Raw genomic sequence first — 18,649 nt, 5'->3', positions numbered from 1 at the left:
AGATGTCAGAACAGGTCAAGGCTCACCTATATAAACTGTGGCAAAGTTCTTACCTTAACTTTTTGTTGGTAAAGATCATCCAGCTTTTGAACTTCTTCTTTCAGAGTTCTTACACCTCTCCTGCTTTCTGTTATCATTGTATTTAACTTGGAAAAGAAAACTTTGGTTGAGAAATCATAACCATCCATCAAAAACATTTTAGTAAGTTATAAAACTTTCATATTACTGACTGAACCATGTTATTTCTAGTCCTTTTGGATTCTCACGTATCATTTGTCCCCAGAATTTATTATTCCCCAAAGAGGAGTTAAACAACAACAACAACAACACACACACACACACACACCCCCCTTACACTTTTTGACGTACAATACTTAAATGCAGAGTGGCATTAGTTAGGAATGAAAAATCTGGCTTAATTCTCAGTAAAATAAGGATACCAATAACTTTTCCACTAGTTGCTGTGGAAGTGTTTTTAAGTTCTCATATATATTATATAAATATTATATGCATTATATACACTCTTAACATTTTTATATTAATTCATTAATACATATAAGTTGTTTTTGCCCTCTAGTTTTGAAGTCTAGCCTTAGTTGGATTTGATCTATTTTATTAGTTATCTAGCTTTTCATCTGCGTGTTTACTTTCTAGGATGTTAAAGAGAAGTTTTCATATTGATTTTATTAGATCTTTGCTAACTGATCATTAATCAGTACATTCTTCCAAAGAGTAATAAATTAAACACATTTAACCTCATTAAAGTTTGAGCTTTAAGATGTGTTGAAACCAAAACTAAAGAAAAAAAGTGTTTCCAAATTTTGTTTCCTGCCAAATTTCATTTCCTGCTAATACCGCTAATACCGCTAATACCAGTTGAATGCCAGTAATTAATATGGAATGTTTTCCAGCTAGACCAAGAAGAGAATATTTGCTGTAGGAAATAGAAAATAGCAAAATGTATAAATAAGCTGGATCTTTCTTTAAAAGGACAATTCAACACATAAATGAAGTTACAAAAAAATTACATATACAAATTTTTGGGAAAAATTTAGTGAAGCAATTGTTATTTGGTAAATGATAGGATGGTAAAACGGCTATCTATTTTTTAGAGAAACTTGCATATACTTTTAATTTATCAAGAGTCTCTTTGTAGGGAATATTCCTCTCCTACTTCACAAATGAGAAGAGTTGGCCAGAATGAATGCTATTCACTTAGGATCATGCAGCAAGCGTATGCCCAGAACTCCAACCTAGATGTTCTAACTCCAAGGACTTTTTCTTTTTTTTTTTTTTTAAAGATTTTATTTATTTATTTGACAGAGAAAGAGACAGCCAGAGAGAGAGGGAACACAAGCAGGGGGAGTGGGAGAGGAAGAAGCAGGCTCATAGCAGAGGAGCCTGATGTGGGGCTCAATCCCAGAACGCCGGGATCACGCCCTGAGCCGAAGGCAGACGCTTAACCGCTGTGCCACCCAGGCGCCCCTCCAAGGACTTTTTCTATACCACCTGACTTTCAAGTTATTTTAAAGACTAGAGGGGTGTGGGTAGCTCAGTTGGTTAAGTGTCTGACTCTTGATTTTGGTTCAGGTCATGATCTCAGGGTCATGGGATTGAGCCCTGTGGTGGGCTCTATCCTAGGCGTGGAGCCTGTTTAAGATTCTTTCTCTCCCCCCTGGACCCTAAAAAAAAAAAAAAGATTCTCTCTCTCCTCTCCCTCTGGCTCCCCCGCTTTCCCTCCACAAAGACTAGAGTTACTGAAGCTATTCTTGAGCAGGAAAAAATTTTCTCTACCCTTAAGGTTCTTTTGGTTGGTCTAAGGATTAAACTGACATGAGACTGATTAACAGAAGATCAAATTTAATCTTGTATGTATGGGGAATACACAAAGACATGAGATTCTAAAGACAAGCAAAATGTAGTATATTTGTCATCCTGAACTAAAGATAAGGGGGTAGCGGTCTGGGATTTCAAGAAAAGGAAAGCAATTCACAGGCAGATGGAAGAGTAAACGTTTGGAAAACAATATTTGCTGGGCCACACAGACCCAAATGGGACTTAGGAATTCTAAGAGACTTTGCTAAGTTTCTCCCTGTCTGCCATCCCTAATTTATATTATACTGTAGTTATCTATGGTGATAGCTCCCTTCTGGGAGGAGGTCCTTTAATTTCGTTTAGGCAGTTAGGGGGTGGGTGGAGATCAAAGTTTCTTTCTGAGTCTTTTGGGTCTTGAATATTTTCAGCTTTAAATAAGATGCATGCCAAAGTGGCACATTTTGGGGCAATTCACACTTGACTCCCACACTATAAACTTCCAGTCTAAAGATACGTTACTTCTGAAGTAAGTGAGAAGTTAAGTTATTTCATTAAATTTACCTGCAGTAAGACCACTGGATACCCAAATAATCAGAACTTCCACTAGGAAGTCATGTTTGGTCAAAAGCATGTTTACTTAATCTCTGAGCAGCTTCTAACTTTCATGTGAGCTTTACTAAGGTTTCATCAATTAAACATTGCCCCCCTCCCCCGACCCCATTACAAAAATATACATTTCCATTGTGGTAAATAAGGGAAAAATTAAGGAAAATAACAATTACTAATAATTCTATCATCCCAAAGAACTGCTATTATATTTGGCATACTTCCTCCAGTATTTCATTCATTCATTCATTCATTCAACAACTTTCCAACAGCTTATAAGCAAAGAAGGTATCATTAGTTACTTTAATTTTTTTTCTTTTGTCATTAAGACAAAAGCCACTAGATTGGATTTCCATCACTTCCTGCCTCCCATCAACCAAAATATTTGTATGAGACCTTTCCTTCTTCCTTCCAGTCAGTTTCAGGATGCCAGACAACCATTTTCCTCATGAAGAGAAGCAACCTTTAGCTCTTCTCTGGACGCCAAGCCATGGTATCTCTTCATGAACCACATTCAAATCCATCAATCCCTTTTGGTCCTAATTTTTTAAACTTTAACTTCTTTCTCTTGAACTCATGCTCTCATCTTTAAACCCAAACAACCCCCTCCCCCACCTCCCAAAATAAAAATCTTTCCCATACACTACTTTCTAACTACTGTTACATCTTTTCTCCTTAGACTCAAACTTTTGTGATGGTCTAATTTATAGCATACCATGGAAAGTAGACTATTCATACTATAGTATCTTCCTCTACTACTGTTCAAACTTCAGTTCACAGCAATATGCTTTCTGGCTCCTCTGCTTCATGAAGTCGATTTTATAAAAGTCACCATCAACATCTTAATTGCTAACAATAAACACCTTTCAGAGTTAATCTTATTTGATATCTGAGTAACATATATAGTTGCTGATCATGCCTTTCTGAAATCCCCTTCCTTGGTTTCTACGACAATGGAAGCTCCTAGTTTTCTCTTAAGTCTTGGAAGGTCCTTCTAATTCCTCCTTATAAGTTTCTCTTTCTCTGCTCGTACTTTGGATGTGGATGTAGTCCCAGGATTCTGATCTTGGCTGTATTCTCATCTGCTCACTTGGGAGAGCTTGCTCTTTCATTTTCACACCTGGGAAATCTCTTGGCTTTAATTAACTGCATGCTAACAAATACCTATTTATATCTATATACACAATCCAACTGCTTACAGGACATTCTCCACTCTGATGTTCTAGAGATCTGAAACTCAGCATATCCTGGCCTGAAATTCTTTCTTTCTTCTTCTTCTTCTTTTTTTTTTGTTAAAGATTTTATTTATTTATTTGACAGAGAGAGACAGCCAGAGACAGAGGGAACACAAGCATGGGGAGTGGGAGAGGAAGAAGCAGGCTTGATGTGGGGCTCGATCCCAGAATGCTGGGATCACGCCCTGAGCCGAAGGCAGATGCTTAATGACTGAGCCACCCAGGTGCCCCTGAAATTCTTTCTTCTATATTCTTTCTTCTTCTTGTATTCTTCATCAAGGCTCTAGAACATCACCACCAAAAAATTCTCTTCGACCAAACTACTCAGCTCTTCTGAACTCTCTTCTCAAAGAGGCTGACTTTTTGGCTTCTGTGTTTGTCTTTGTATTGTCCAGTTTCAGCAAGAATCATGCTTAGGACAGTTTAATCAGAATCCCTAACCTCAATATCTAATCAAGTTCCTCATCCTCCAACATCCTCCAGCTGATATCTGATCACCTTGACCTGCTTTCAGCAAGAACGCTATTAGGTTGGTTTAGACAGTATCCTCCCTTACCCCTAGTGTTTCTTCTCGGTAATTCTTTATCCACTGATCTGCACCCTGCTCTCCTTGGCTACAAATTCCCATTTTCATTGTTGTTGTTGTATTTGGAGTTGAGCCCAATTTCTCACCTATTATAAAACCTCCTTGTAATAGTCCCCCTGAATGAAGTCCACCTTACTTCCTTTAACAAGTGTCATGAATAATTTTTCTTTTTCTTTAACATCATATACCAAAGCTAGACACCTGAACATTCTTAATTTCTCTCTTCCTTAACCTTCACATCCAAATGGGCCACTAAATTACACCCTTTCAGTCTTTAAATCTCTTTTTTCCACCCTCGGGGCAATAGCCTTGATTTGAGTTTTTACCATTTGTTACTTAGGATACTGTTACGCTTCTGAACTGTGTGCCTCTAGTTCCTTGAACTTTTAAACTAGCCTTCAAAATGCAAGCATTATGGGCTTACTAAAACACAAGGGTGTTATGCCCTGACTTAAAAATCTTCAGGGGCGCCTGGGTGGCTCAGTCAGTTAAGCGTCTGACTCTTGATTTTGGCTCAGGTCATGATCTCAGGGTTGTGGGATCGAGCCCTGCTGGGCTCACATCCAAATGGACCACTAAATTATATTGTTTCAATCTTTAAAATCCCTCTTTTCCATGTGTACTACAATAGCCTTGGTTTGAGTTTTTACCATTTATCATTCAGGAGACTATCAGGCTTCCTAACGGCGTGCCTCTAGTCTCTTTCGCTTTCTGTAGCCATTTGGAGCTTCCTTCTATTTGCTAGATGGGATGCTGCCTGATTTATGAATTGTTGAACAAAGCCAATTAGATCTTCAAGTTTACTCACTTCTTTACAAAACTAGAAATGCAGCTATAGACGCATTTCAAAGTTCATCTATTTCTTTTTACCAGCCCCCAAACCTCCCCTATTTATTTTAAAAGGCTTGTAACTTGTATTCTATTCCTGTGCCTTTGAGATGTAAATGTTAAAGTACGACTTAAGGGAGGTAATTCTTATCAGGAAAAAAATGAAAAAAGAAAACATCATTTAAAACTTGGTTTAAGGGGCGCCTGGGTGGCACAGCGGTTAAGCGCCTGCCTTCGGCTCAGGGCGTGATCCCGGCGTTCCGGGATCGAGCCCCACATCAGGCTCCTCCGCTATGAGCCTGCTTCTTCCTCTCCCACTCCCCCTGCTTGTGTTCCCTCTCTCTCTGGCTGTCTCTATCTCTGTCAAATAAATAAATAAAATCTTAAAAAAAAAAAAAAAAAACAACTTGGTTTAAGCCATTCAAGCAGGTAGCCTTAATTTATTCCTCTACCAGAAAAACAACTTAGATACAAATTCTTTTAAACTAGTAAAACAGAAGCCATAAGGTCTCTTTTTACATCTGTCTATATGTTTATGTATGTCTATTATATGTGCAATAAAGGTGTGTGGTATTTTTCTATCTCTGGATGGTATTGATATGAATTAGTTTGTAAAAAAGCTCTATTTAATTGACCTAAAATAAGTGCTTAAATACATTCAGTATTCATAAAAAGTTAAAAATGCAATAGAAACTAACCCAAATGCTTTCTGAATTCACAGTCACCTAAGAAAATATTTAATATTCAAGTTAGCTTAAGTTTGTTGATTTAATTAAACCTTTCTTTCAAGTTATCAACATTGAATAACATGCATACATGTAAGTCTTATTCCACCTGGATTTATCGATCAAATGAGTTTATGTTATCTCTTACAAAATTTGTCAGCAAGAAAAATTAGCTTGGGATGATGGCTGACTTTGTCTAATGTCTAATGAAGTTTTGGTGGGTAATCTAAACATAGTAAAGAAAAAGTAAATTAAATGGATGTAAAAAGATAAAAACTTTTTAGGTGAACTTTTAAATAGTTTCCCCAAATCTTTTTTTTTTTTTTTTAAAAGATTTTATTTATTTATTCGACAGAGATAGAGACAGCCAGCGAGAGAGGGAACACAAGCAGGGGGAGTGGGGGAGGAAGAAGCAGGCTCATAGCAGAGGAGCCTGATGTGGGGCTCGATCGCCGGGATCACGCCCTGAGCTGAATGGAAGACGCTTAACCGCTGTGCCACCCAGGCGCCCCTCCCCAAATCTTTTTGATAACCTGGAAACTTAGTTTTTCTAGGTTAAGTTAAATGAACAGTTAAATTAAATTCATTCACTATTTAGATCATTTCCAAAGAAAATAAAATACTAAAACATTAATTACTGAATATTGGTTTATCCACTTTTTACTTCCTTTTACATAGGAACTAAAGATATGTGGAATTTACAATAAATGTGTGTTATGCCGCTGACAAATTTTCTGTGAGAAAGAATGTTTCTAGAAATCATAAGTATTTATTAGTCTGCTAATTCACAGAATGGTAATGTAAAAGATAATTTATAATTTCTTACTTCTTAGATTTTACTAGAAATTAAAAGTTACTAAGGGTTAAAAATTCTAATACGTGTAATTAAAACTGCTAGAAATAATAAGGGAAAGATATTCTATGTGTGGTCAGGGTTGTAAGATTGAAATGAATTTAATTAAGTAAAAAAATTTTTTTTTTTTTTAAAGCTTTTACTTATTTATTTGAGAGGAGAGAGTGTGTAAGCACGGGCGGGGGTGGGGGTGGGTGAGGTTGGGGGGAGGGGCAGAGGGAGAGGGAGAAGCAGACTCCCTGCTGACAGGCAGCCCAGATTTTTTGCAGGGGGGCGGGAACGACACACTTGATCCATATACCATGCTTACAAGACTCCAGCAAAGCAATTTTAAAGAGCTTATATGGCCAATCACGGTTCTTGCTATTCTTATGTAAATAATCAGACCACGTTTAATGCAAATAAATTATTTTACTCTGATGATCTTCTGTAAATATGGGGGTAATTGTAGAGAGAAAAATTGTTTGAACCTTTGTAGATATTAAATTATAATCCGGTTGTCTTTGAGGTTTTGTTATATACCTATAAATCAGACTAGGTCTTGGATTATTCTAATTTCTCACACATCTGACTATGACTTTCCAAATTAATGTTTCCAATTTCTCCCCTGACTTCTGATTTGGAATCACTAAGAACAAAGACTGCCTTGAATCTCCTTGAAAGAGACTGTACTACCTCCTTCCTACCCAGATGGCGGCAAAACTTCAGGGACTTGAACCCTAGACATATCTTGTCCCGTGCAAGTGATGGAGACCTCCAAATCAAATTAAAGATTAACTAAGAGAAGTAGTTGACAGCAAGATAGACTGCTTCCTCCCAAGATGCTGGATCAAGATTTCCTACCTTAACTAAACATGACACCCTCTATTGTTCTCTCCCCTTAGTTTGGCATTGGACTGGAAAGATAAAGCCACCATCTGTATTTCCCAGGCCATTGCTAAGGGAGTTAACCTCTGGTATTTGGAACAACTTTTAATTTCAGGCGAGGAGAAAACCTAACTGACCCCTGGTTTGGATAGTTGAAGGCAGCAATCCCTGTGATTTAATCCATTAACAGGACCGCCTTAACAGAATGATTTGGGCCCCAACAGGGCTTTTCTTTGTTTGTGGTGGTTATTATTCCCCTTGGGCCTATGAATGCCTACATGGCTAATATATAATTGGGCAATGCCTCTTAGGTTATTTAATTGTACCTCTAACTGTCCACAAACTGAGATACCTCACTAGTCACTTCCTGAAATTTAAATTGTCAAGGCAGAAGGGATTTACCAAGAGGCATTCATGACTCAAAATTAGCTTACTTTGACTCTGGCCAAAGTTGTTCTTGGTAATAGGATAGCCCTTCATTATCTTTTAGCCAAGCAGGGTGTTGAGGTCAACATTACCTGCTGCGCCTGGACTAACACTTCTGGGGACGCTGGAACTCAGTTACATAAGATCACGAAGGAAGCCACTTGGCTTAAAAAGATGACTCCTGGGGCGCCTGGGCGGCTTTAAGCGTCTCTAAGCGTCTGCCTTCGGCTCAGGGCGTGATCTGTGATAGAGCCTCACATCAGGCTCCTCTGCTAGGAGCCTGCTTCTTCCTCTCCCACTCCCCCTGCTTGTGTTCCCTCTCTCGCTGGCTGTCTCTGTCAAATAAATAAAAATAAAATCTTAAAAAAAAAAAATGACTCCTTCAGTGGGGTCTTTCTTTGACTTGGTATCAGTCCCGGAGAGTGTGGTTCAAAAGTGTACTCCAAACATTGGGAATTACCTTATTTATTATAATAATAAAGATCTCCTAGTGTGTTATATTCTCTCAAAAGCTTTAATCTCCCTAGGACTGAAAAGAAGTGAAAAGAATGACAGATATAAGGATTATTAACCTGGAATTGAGAACTGTAACTGTCACAAGGTTTAAGCAAAAATGTCACGATCTAAGGATATCACAGGAAGGAACAACAAAAGCTACAAGTGGTACTGGAGAGTAGTGCTAATGCCTTAAATTGTGTCAAGCTGATAGTGTGATCAAAAGGGGGAAATTGTTAAATGGGAAACCACTAGTTCAAAATAGAGTCACTTGTGTTAGGCCCTAGTCACCAAACCAGAGCTTAATGCCTAACCTAACTGCAGTGTCAATCTTCTCCAGGAATGTAGTCTTAACAGGTCGGTCTGGAGCTTTCTGGTTAACACGAGTGAGGTAATACACCTAATAAGGCCCTTTTGTGTTTCAAAGGGAAGTGAAATCTTGCCTGAAATAATTCTCTCTCTCTCTCTCTTTTTTTAAGTTTATGACTTCATTGTCCTGCCTTAAAAATTGTTTTCCTTTCTGTAGTCCTTTAGAGCTCTTGTCTAATTGCTAAATGGGATGCTGCCCAATTTTTGACTTGCCGTATGAAGCCATTTAGATCTTCAGATTTACTCAGTTGAAATTTTAACATTGTTTTAGCTATTTTAATTCATTAATTTACGTTTAACCATCACTATTTCAAATAGCTGTTTTACCTTATGTTACCTTAATTTGGTTAAATTGTCAAATTTTAAAAACTGTTTTAGTCTTTAGTCTCTGAGGCATATGACATTATTGATTGCTCCTTTTTCCTCGCCTAGTTTTGAGATATAACTACTATATATTATTGTACAGGCTTAAGGTGTACAAAATCATGATTTATTATATGTATATAATGTGAAGTAACTACCACAGTAAATTTAGTTAGAATCAGGACTTTCTTGAAATTCTTCCCTACTTTGGCTTTTACAGCATTTCTCTTCCTCTGATTGTTCTCTTGACTATTTTGTCCACTTCTTTTTTTTTAGATTTTATTTGTTTATTTGAAGGAGAGAGAATGAAAGAGAGAGAGAGAGAGAGAGAGTGAGCATGAGAGAAGGAGGGTCAGAGGGAGAAGCAGACTCCCTGCTGAGCAGGGAGCCTGATGCGGTACTCAATCCTGGGACCCCAGGATCATGACTGGGATGAAGGCAGTTGCTTAACCAACTGAGCCACTCAGGCGCCCTTTGTCCACTTCTAAGAGTTTTTCCCAGGATCTCCTTCCTTTGCCTATCTCTTAAGTAGTGCTGTTTCTTAAGATTTAATCCCTGCCACTTTCCTCTACATAGTCTAAGAAATATCCCCCACATCTGGGTTCAAGTAACCCCTATATGGTAAAGACTCTGAAATCTGTATTTTCAGACCCAACCTCTCCACATGTTCTGAATCTATTGCTTTGGCTTCCTTTTGGATGTCTACGTTCTGCAGACAGCAAGCTCAACATCTCCAGTACTGTGCTGATCAGCTGCACTCATTTTTTTTCTCCCCAAGGTTGCCCACACCGGAAAAATGGAAGTTACTACTGGTACTTCTTTCCCTCCCAGCTTTCACAGTCTCCCACAAAATGCTTGAGGTCTACCTCAACATTTCCTAAACCTGTCCCCTTCCTTCTATTTCTACTGTAATACTTTGGTTTAACTTCTTAACAATTTTTTTTTTTTTTAAGATTTTATTTATCTATTCGACAGAGATAGAGACAGCCAGCGAGAGAGGGAACACAAGCAGGGGGAGTGGGAGAGGAAGAAGCAGGCTCATAGTGGAGGAGCCTGATGTGGGGCTCGATCCCATAACGCCAGGATCACGCCCTGAGCCGAAGGCAGACGCTCAACCACTGTGCCACCCAGGCGCCCCTTAACTTCTTAACAATTTTAGTTGCTTCCCTACAAGTCACTTTTTTCTATGCCCAAAATGGTTTTGAAAAATGTGAATCTGATTAGCATAACTGCAGGTCAGTCTTTTTCTCCAAATGGGAGCTTACATTTCATTCAAACTTGTTATATTTATCTTTGGAATATTAACATTGGGCCTAGCCTATACTATAGTAGGCATTTTTAAAAAAAGATTTCTGTATTTATTTTAGAGAGACAGAAAGAGAGAGTGTGAGCACATGGTGGGGGGGGGCAGTGGGCAGAGGGAGAGAATCTCAGGCAGACTCCCCACCGAGCATGGTGCCCCAATCTGAGGACCCTGAGATCATGACCCGGGCTGAAATCAAGAGTCAGATGATTAACCGACTGAGCCACCCAGATGCCCCACCTATAGCAGGCATTTTATAACTCTTCCCCAAGTTTTCCTGCCTCTAGCCTTTAAAAAGTTTCAAGTCAGTTTGAAAGTCTACAGGTTTAGTGTGCATTCCAACAAAAGAGCAATCAAACTGAAGGGAAGTTAAGCAAAGACTTCATCTTCAACAACCGTCACACCCTGTAGAGTACCTGTTAAAGCAGTCCTAATTCTTTATCTTCTTTCCATTGTGTGATGCTACAGAAATCCCAAACAATAATAACAATAGTATCATGAAATTGCCCACTTATCTAATGTTACAAAGTTTGCTATTTTTTTGAGGAGTGGGAATTCTTTCTAATACAAAGTAAGTTTTGATAGAATTTGTTAACATGAAAAAAATGTGGGTTACTTGCATAATCTGTGAAATGCATAGGTTTTATTTCCAGATGACAAAAACACATTTCTATTCTGAGCGAAGATAGGATTTTGTATCTTGAAATGCCACAATACTTCTTGGAGAGCTGAGTTAACCAGGGTTTTCCTTCAATTGTTTGGTGTCATATAAACAATACCTTTTGAGTGTAGTTGAGAAGTAGTTTCTTAACTTTTCTTAACAATTTTCTTAACTTTAACAATATTTAAAGGTTACTGAATTAATAGTAGTGTTCTCTCTCAGGGATATTGGTCATATTACGTTTCAAGTATCTTAGAAGCAGGAACTTTCTGAAACCTACTTTTTGGAAACAGACTTTTATAGGCATCGGAGTTCCCCTGAATTTCATGGTGCAGAACGAAAAATGTGGTTAATAAAAATCTCCTAATTTATCATAGCTACTTAGCCTTAAGCCCCAAATGATACATATCTACTTTTAAGGTAGCCATCTCAAATTCCTTATAGTATAAAGAGATACTAAGGGGCGCCTGTCTGGCTCAGTCTGACGAGCACGCAACTCTTGATCTCAGGGTCGTAAGTTTGAGCCCCATGTTGGGTGTAGAGATTTATTTAAATAAAACTAAAACTAAAAAAAAAAAAAAAAGGATATTAAATTATCTCAAGTTGAAGGGGGGCAATTCTCCATTTAAAATCGAGGGAGGGGCACCTGGGTGGCACAGTGGTTAAGCGTCTGCCTTCGGCTCAGGGCGTGATCCCAGCGTTATGGGATCAAGCCCCATGTCAGGCTCCTCCGCTATGAGCCTGCTTCTTCCTCTCCCACTCCCCCGCTTGTGTTCCCTCTCTCGCTGGCTGTCTCTATCTCTGTCGAATAAATAAATAAAATCTTAAAAAAAAAAAAAAATCGAGGGAAATTTACTCAGTTTTTTTCACTTCATCATCAACGATAACGTGTAGCCTAGGATGTTTAAGTTATTTAAAAAATTACTTCAGATGTTTCTAAGTCACAGGTATAACCGATTCTCATTTTCCATGATATCTTATTAAAATTTCATTCCTTAAAAGCTACAAATTCATTCCTTAGAAACTACAAACCACATTTAAGTGTTAAAAATCTTATTTTTGCTTTTAAAAACTCTGTTTTGTTACTTACCTGTTCTAAAGTATCCTCTAACCCCATTTTTTTATTTAGAGCTTTATTAATTTCTTCTTCAGTTTGGTTCAAGAGTTCCTTGAGTGGTACCTATAAAATACATAGGAATATGGGTTACATATGATATACATAAGTACAAAATTTCTCATGAGGCATCTACACATTGTGATAGAAGGAGCCACTTTTGGAGGGAAAAAAGTGAAGCCATGATGTTTTTAAACTAAATTAGTACATCATAAATAAGATAATAAAAGTAACTTTTTAAAAAAGATTTATTTATGAGAGAGAGAGAGACAGTGTGCATGCTGGGGGAAGGGCAAAGGGAGGAGAGAATCTCAAGCAGACTCCCTGCTGAGCGAGGAGCCTGATGTGGGGCTTGATCTTTCAACTCTGAGATCATGACCTGAAACCAAGATGTTGCTCAACCGACTGAGCCACCCAGGAGTGCCAATAAAACTAATTTTCAATGTAATTTCTATAAATATAGACTGTAACTTGCTTTTGGTTTTGAATACTTGTAAAATTTTAGGCTTGCTTATGGATTCTGGAGATTCACTGCTATTATTTAAACATTTTATAAGTACACTTATTTTAATGCAGTATCTTTCTTAAAAATAATTTATATTTTTTTCTTAATCCTTTTCAATTGTTTAATCCTACAATTATCTGCTTGTATTTCTTCTTTCTGCTATTCACTGGAATTCTGTTGTAATAGCAAAAGACTTGAAACAGCATATGTCCACCAGCAGGGACTGGTTGAATAAGCAACACAATGAGGACTCTGAGACTGCAAAAAGAACCAGGAAGATCTCGACATACTACTGCAGAGAGACTGACAGGGTGGGTTGTTCTGTGAATAAAGCAAGGTGGGTGTCCAGAACAGGCAAATGTTTGCCAGTTTATTTAAAAATGATAAAAGTCAGGAACAGCTGGATGGAAGAGATACATAGGGCAAGGTACTTGGGAAGGGGCGTGGAGCTTCCCTACCCTCTGGGTGTGCCCTGCATCTCCATGTGTTCACCAACCTTGAAGCTCTTACTGCTTGTATTCCTTATGTTTTTCCTCTATTCTACTAATTTTCTTTCAACACAGTACCTCATTGTTTCCAATTATTATTACTTTTTATTGAGGCCAAACTCATACTTTAAATGGTTAAACTGAAAGAGTTAAGTTTAAATGAATTTAACATAAAACTACCTCTTTTAAAGCATATCGTTCAGTGGCATTTAGTACATTAAATGTTGTATAAACACCACCTCTCACTACAAATCTTCATCACCAAAAGAAAACCCTGTGTGTTACTATGTTTTTAATTATGCAATGTCTCTTTAAGAACTTTTCTCCAAATACTACTTGTAACACTTGGGGTTGCACCTTCTGGATGCTATTTCTATTTTTATTGTTCTATTATTATGTAAAACTATTTCCAGAGATCCCTCTTTTCTTAGAATGTGAGTTCTTTTTGTATTGGGTAATCCTTTCTACATTGATTTGATGCAGGTAATTATTTTCTTGCATCAGTGTCAAACTACTCAAAATAGTGGTGCGTAAACTATCTGGCTGCCAGCCTGTCTGTCTACCTAACTACTGCTTGAGAAACAATTCAGTAAAAAACTGTATGTTTACTGGATGGATTTTTTCTATTGAAAATGAGTCTAGCTTCATTTAATCAAAGTCTGCTCACCAATAAACTCCAGAAATCTCTGGGAAAGTAGGAATTGTATCTTTTTGGCTATTTCATCTCTAGCACCTGGCTGGTATGGAGCATGGTATGTACTTAATCAAGAATTTATTGAATGAATGAATGATTCTCAAGGGAAAAATGCATAGCTTTAGACTCTGACATTCTTTATTCAAAAACTAAGTATTTTGAAAAAGTGACATTTTAGAGGGGGACACTAAAATACTAAAATCTGTGAATAATTAAGAAGCTGCAATAGAACGATTTAAAAATTTCCTTCTCCAAATTACATCCTTGGCCATATTTAAAAATCAGGTGATTTTTCATTATTGATTGCTGGCATTACTTAGTGCCCTATTATATTTCATGCCTTCACACGACTTCACGTGTGTCCTTGTGCCTGAAGCTCTTTCCCGTAGACCATCCCAATAAATACCTCATCTTTCAAGATTTCATTCCAGGTTCACCATCTCTGTGGATACTTTTCTTTCCCCTCAATTCTGACAAGAATTGATCTCAATACCATACCTTATAAACATTTCTAATAAAGCGCATATATAGCAATTATTTATTTATGCCTTTCTCTTTCTCTTACTTCTCTAAGTAGCAACTTAAGAGCAAGGGTCAGGTAATTTTTCTCTTTATAATCCTGGTGTCTATATTAAATATAATCAAAGTTTCTATTGGTTATGTGAGTAAATAAAGTAGGTACAGAGGAAGAAAGGCTTTATAATTCAAAGAGGATGGTACAATAGAGACTTTTAAGTACCAAAACTAAGGAAGATTAAGTTTCAGTGTTTTATTTCTATGTTCAGTCCCCAGTTATAAACATGCTGAAGTTTAAACTCTTACTTATAAATAAATGAACAAGACATTAGTCATATCATTTAAAAATCTTTTGAAGTACTCATGATTACTTACATAAACTTGAGCTCTGTATTTGACAAGGCAGTTGGCACCAGCTTCAGGATTAAACTTAATTTCGAAGTCATAACCTTTGGAATTTTCAGCACCCTTAGGGATAAGTTTTAATTTTCTGGCTAATTTGTGATACTCTGATAATTGTGTTTCAATCTGTAAGAAGAGAACACAAAAAGAAACATTAAAGTAAACCAAACAGCCCCATTCCATATGGTTTTCAATTGGTATTTCTGCAATTACACATAAAAATTATAGTATTTTTTTGTAGTTTAGTAATTTGGTGTATTTTAGTAGTAAGGGTGGCAGTTTTAAAATACAAAGATTAAAAGATTTTATTCACACTAAATCTGTAGGATAATTTAAAAACCGTAATTAATTAGTAAGCAATATACTATTGTTCTTTCATTTACTGGACAAATAGGTTGGAACGAGAATCCATATTTAGGTATAAACTAAAATTTACTTTTTAATGTGTCAGAGAAATTATGAAACCAAACAAACCTTAGTGTTGTCAATGTACAAAATAAATAAATTTCATTTATCCAAAATAAGTGAAATACAATCACTTAAGTCACAAATGTTACTTTAACAAAAATATTTTAATAACAATTCTATATTTCCTGGTCTCCCTCCTTTCCTTCAGGGCTCTCTGTTCAAATTACATCATCAGAAAGGCTTTTGCTTTAATATAGCCCCCTGAACCTCTCAATCCTGTTTATTTTTATTTATAGCACTTACTACTACCTGACATCTTTATTTACTTTATTTACTTTCATCGTTAGCTCCATGAAAGCAGTCCCCTCAGGACACAGTACAGTCCTTGGCATTTAGTAGGTGCTAAATATTTGAAAAAATAAATGAATTTGCAGAGTCTAGACAATTTATTTTCATACTGCTTCCTCCATTTAATACACACATAGTTTCTCACTGTTGTAACCTATCCACAAAACTGAACACGTTGAGTGAAAGAATGCAATGGGGAAAGAGCATGCATTGAAACTTGCTTAATTTGTAATTTCCAAAAATTTATCGGCTCTCAAAAGCAGTGCTACTTATATATTACGTTAAAGATTTTTTAAAGTTATTTATTCATTTAAGTAATCTCTACACCCAAACTGGGGCTTACACTCATGACCCCAAGATCAACAGTCTCAGGATCTTCAGACTGAGCCAGCCAGGTGCCCCTTATTTAAGAATTCTTACTGATGAATCAGGAAAAAATTTCAACTACTCTAATTTGTAATATAGTAGCTCTTTAGGGATTACTAAAATGTGTACCTGTTTGTCCTTACACTAAATGGTATTATAGGTAGTTGCTTCTGTTCTTCACTAGCATTTTTTTATCTAAATGAAAACAGTTTTCACAAGCCCATGCACTTTACCATGTCTAATTGCAGGGACAGCTAATGTGTAGCACATTATTCTTCCCACAAGCAATTCAGACAGTGAAAACTGATCACACACTTTCCTGATGAGCAGATGCTGGCTCAATGTTTATCACAACATAGAGATCCAGAAGGCTACTACCAGCCAGAGCTGGTATGTGGAATAAAAATTAATTCAGAAAAAAAGATGATGGATCAAATGTTTATATTAAATTTCTGTATTCTGCTATCATTCTTTAATCTCTCTCTCATCTAGTACCCTTTTTCTCACTGTGTATGGCTTACTCTGCCCTAATCAGATCACTGCTTACCTACTTCCCATATAATTTTCTTCTTTCAGCCTGATCCTCCAAAATAAAGAATAGCATTTATATAGCTGATCTTAGCTAGCTAAACTCAGGAGCTCATCTGGTCCAGAGATTCATAACCTCCCCATTCCCACACAGTGATTGAGATATAAAATATACTAAAGTTTGTTGAAGGAACTCACTTCAGGTTCACTGATGTAGTTTAACCATACCTCACTTTACTAATCAGGAAACCAAGGCTATGAGAGGTTAGAAAACATGCTGAGTTCACACAGGTATGTGATGGAAAATCCAGGGTTAAAATATAGGTTTACAAAATTCTAGGTTCAAAGATTTTTGGGATCACTACTATAGTCTACTTCTTACAAATGTCTATGTTTCTCCTTAATACACAGGGACAGAGATTACCGAGGCTTAGGATGAGGGAGTAAAGACAGCCAAGGCAAAGCATAGGTATTGTGAAACGGGGATTAAAAAAGGAGGCAATATGTTTGTGCTCACACTGAACCGTTCTTTCCACATGAAAAATTACATATATAGGTGTGCAAAATACAAATTTTAAAAAATGCAAAACAGTTAAAACTTAAGAAACTATTTGTATTATGCCTATAATGTACTTTATAAGGTGGCCAGAATGAAAAACCAATATTTTCCCTTTGGGCAAAAAGAGCTGCTTTGTTTGAACTACTTTTTTTATTTTAACAATAGTGATAAATGTTTATAAGAAATAACGTACTAAGGAAAGTGCTGGAAGTAATAGGATAAAAAACCCCATTACCTTCGGAATAAAACAGACTACATTTTTCTCAGTGAGGTATACATTTTAGTACCATACCTACCAATAAACATTATAACTGAAAATACTAGGGTAGAAAACTTCAAAATTTAATTTTGAAACTCTCTAGTTTATTTTTTCCATTAAAAAAAAAGAGAGCCCTTCGAAAGACACATTTTATTACCTTTTCTTAAAAAAGTGTCTTACATAACTTTTCTTAGGAATGCAATATTATATATAGCAGAAAAGATCACTTTGGAATTATTTGATAGGAAAATATTATTTGGTCCCCAGACAACCTGTTAACTTGCTCTTGTTTCAGAATATATTGGTGTCACATCCATGATTATGCTAAAATCATTAAGAAAAAGCTCATGTCTACCGAGAGCTACATTAAAAAGGAAGAGTAAGAGTCCATAGCTAGCAAGGCAGAAGAATAGAACATTTATAAGGGACTGCCAACAAAAATAAGGATAAACTTTAATTATCCAGAAATTCATGCGGCCAATATGCCCACTTTCTCAACAATGTTGGCTAAAAGGATAATGAGCTACCTATAAAATTGAAATGAAGTCAAATAATTTGATTCTGGTGAAAGTCACTAGTGACTGCTGTTACCAAATCTGACAGAAACTTTTAAATCCTGTTATTGCATTTGACACTGCTAATTCCTTCCTGACTTCCTTTCTCAGCTTCTATCCTCTTGACCTGTCTGGTTAGTCCTCACTTACTTTAAGGCCTCTCTTAGAGGACCTTTGTTCACTTTAAGATGCTGGTGCTGCTCCCTTCCGCCTATGTATTCTTCCTTGGTGAATTCATCTACCCTTGTGGTTTCAATCACAATACATACTGATTTTTATTTGATCTATATTGCAGACCCTCATATTTTATGCTGAGGTTCAGACTCACAGAACAATAGCCTATTAGATATTTTCACTTGGATGCCCCATGGACATAACAGGTCCAGCATACCATCCCTATTCCTTACTGGCCACTTCTCTTCTATTTTGGAGTGAGTGGTACTATTGTTTGTCCCATGGCCCAAGCCAGACACTGTGAATGCCCTCTTTTTTCTTTCATCAAGTCTTATTCACTCTACCTCCTAAATAGTTAGAATCCACCCACTTTGAATCTCCACTAGCACTATCTAAATTCAGCTCATAACTTCTCACCACATTACTGCCATAGATCCTTATCTGTTTTGCCCCCTTCCATTTTTCACATGACCAAAAATGAGATCTTTCTGAAATGTAGTATCTGTTTAAAAATCTTAAGGACTTCTTGGAGCTTTCAGGATAAAGTCCAAACTTTTAAATATGAAAAGAATTTTTATCATCTGGTCTGTGCTTTTTCTTTT

The 18,649-nt window shown here is 36.8% G+C and overlaps 1 protein-coding gene across 1 annotated transcript in view; it reads right to left on the bottom strand.

Annotated features, from left to right (window-relative positions):
- NDC80 (NDC80 kinetochore complex component) overlaps window positions 1-18,649 on the bottom strand; it is a 52,873-nt gene that overhangs the window by 8,277 nt on the left and 25,947 nt on the right. Inside the window, exons 12-14 of the mRNA XM_026496046.4 lie at window positions 14,825-14,977; window positions 12,223-12,312; window positions 54-146 (exon numbers count right to left, since the gene is read on the bottom strand). Of these exons, the coding sequence (XP_026351831.1) occupies window positions 54-146; window positions 12,223-12,312; window positions 14,825-14,977 (336 nt within the window). The remainder of the gene's footprint in view (window positions 1-53; window positions 147-12,222; window positions 12,313-14,824; window positions 14,978-18,649) is intronic.

The sequence above is a fragment of the Ursus arctos genome, unplaced genomic scaffold, assembly GCF_023065955.2.
Source record: "Ursus arctos isolate Adak ecotype North America unplaced genomic scaffold, UrsArc2.0 scaffold_17, whole genome shotgun sequence".
NCBI classification, from domain to species: domain Eukaryota; kingdom Metazoa; phylum Chordata; class Mammalia; order Carnivora; family Ursidae; genus Ursus; species Ursus arctos.
This window is presented reverse-complemented; position numbering and strand designations above follow the sequence as displayed.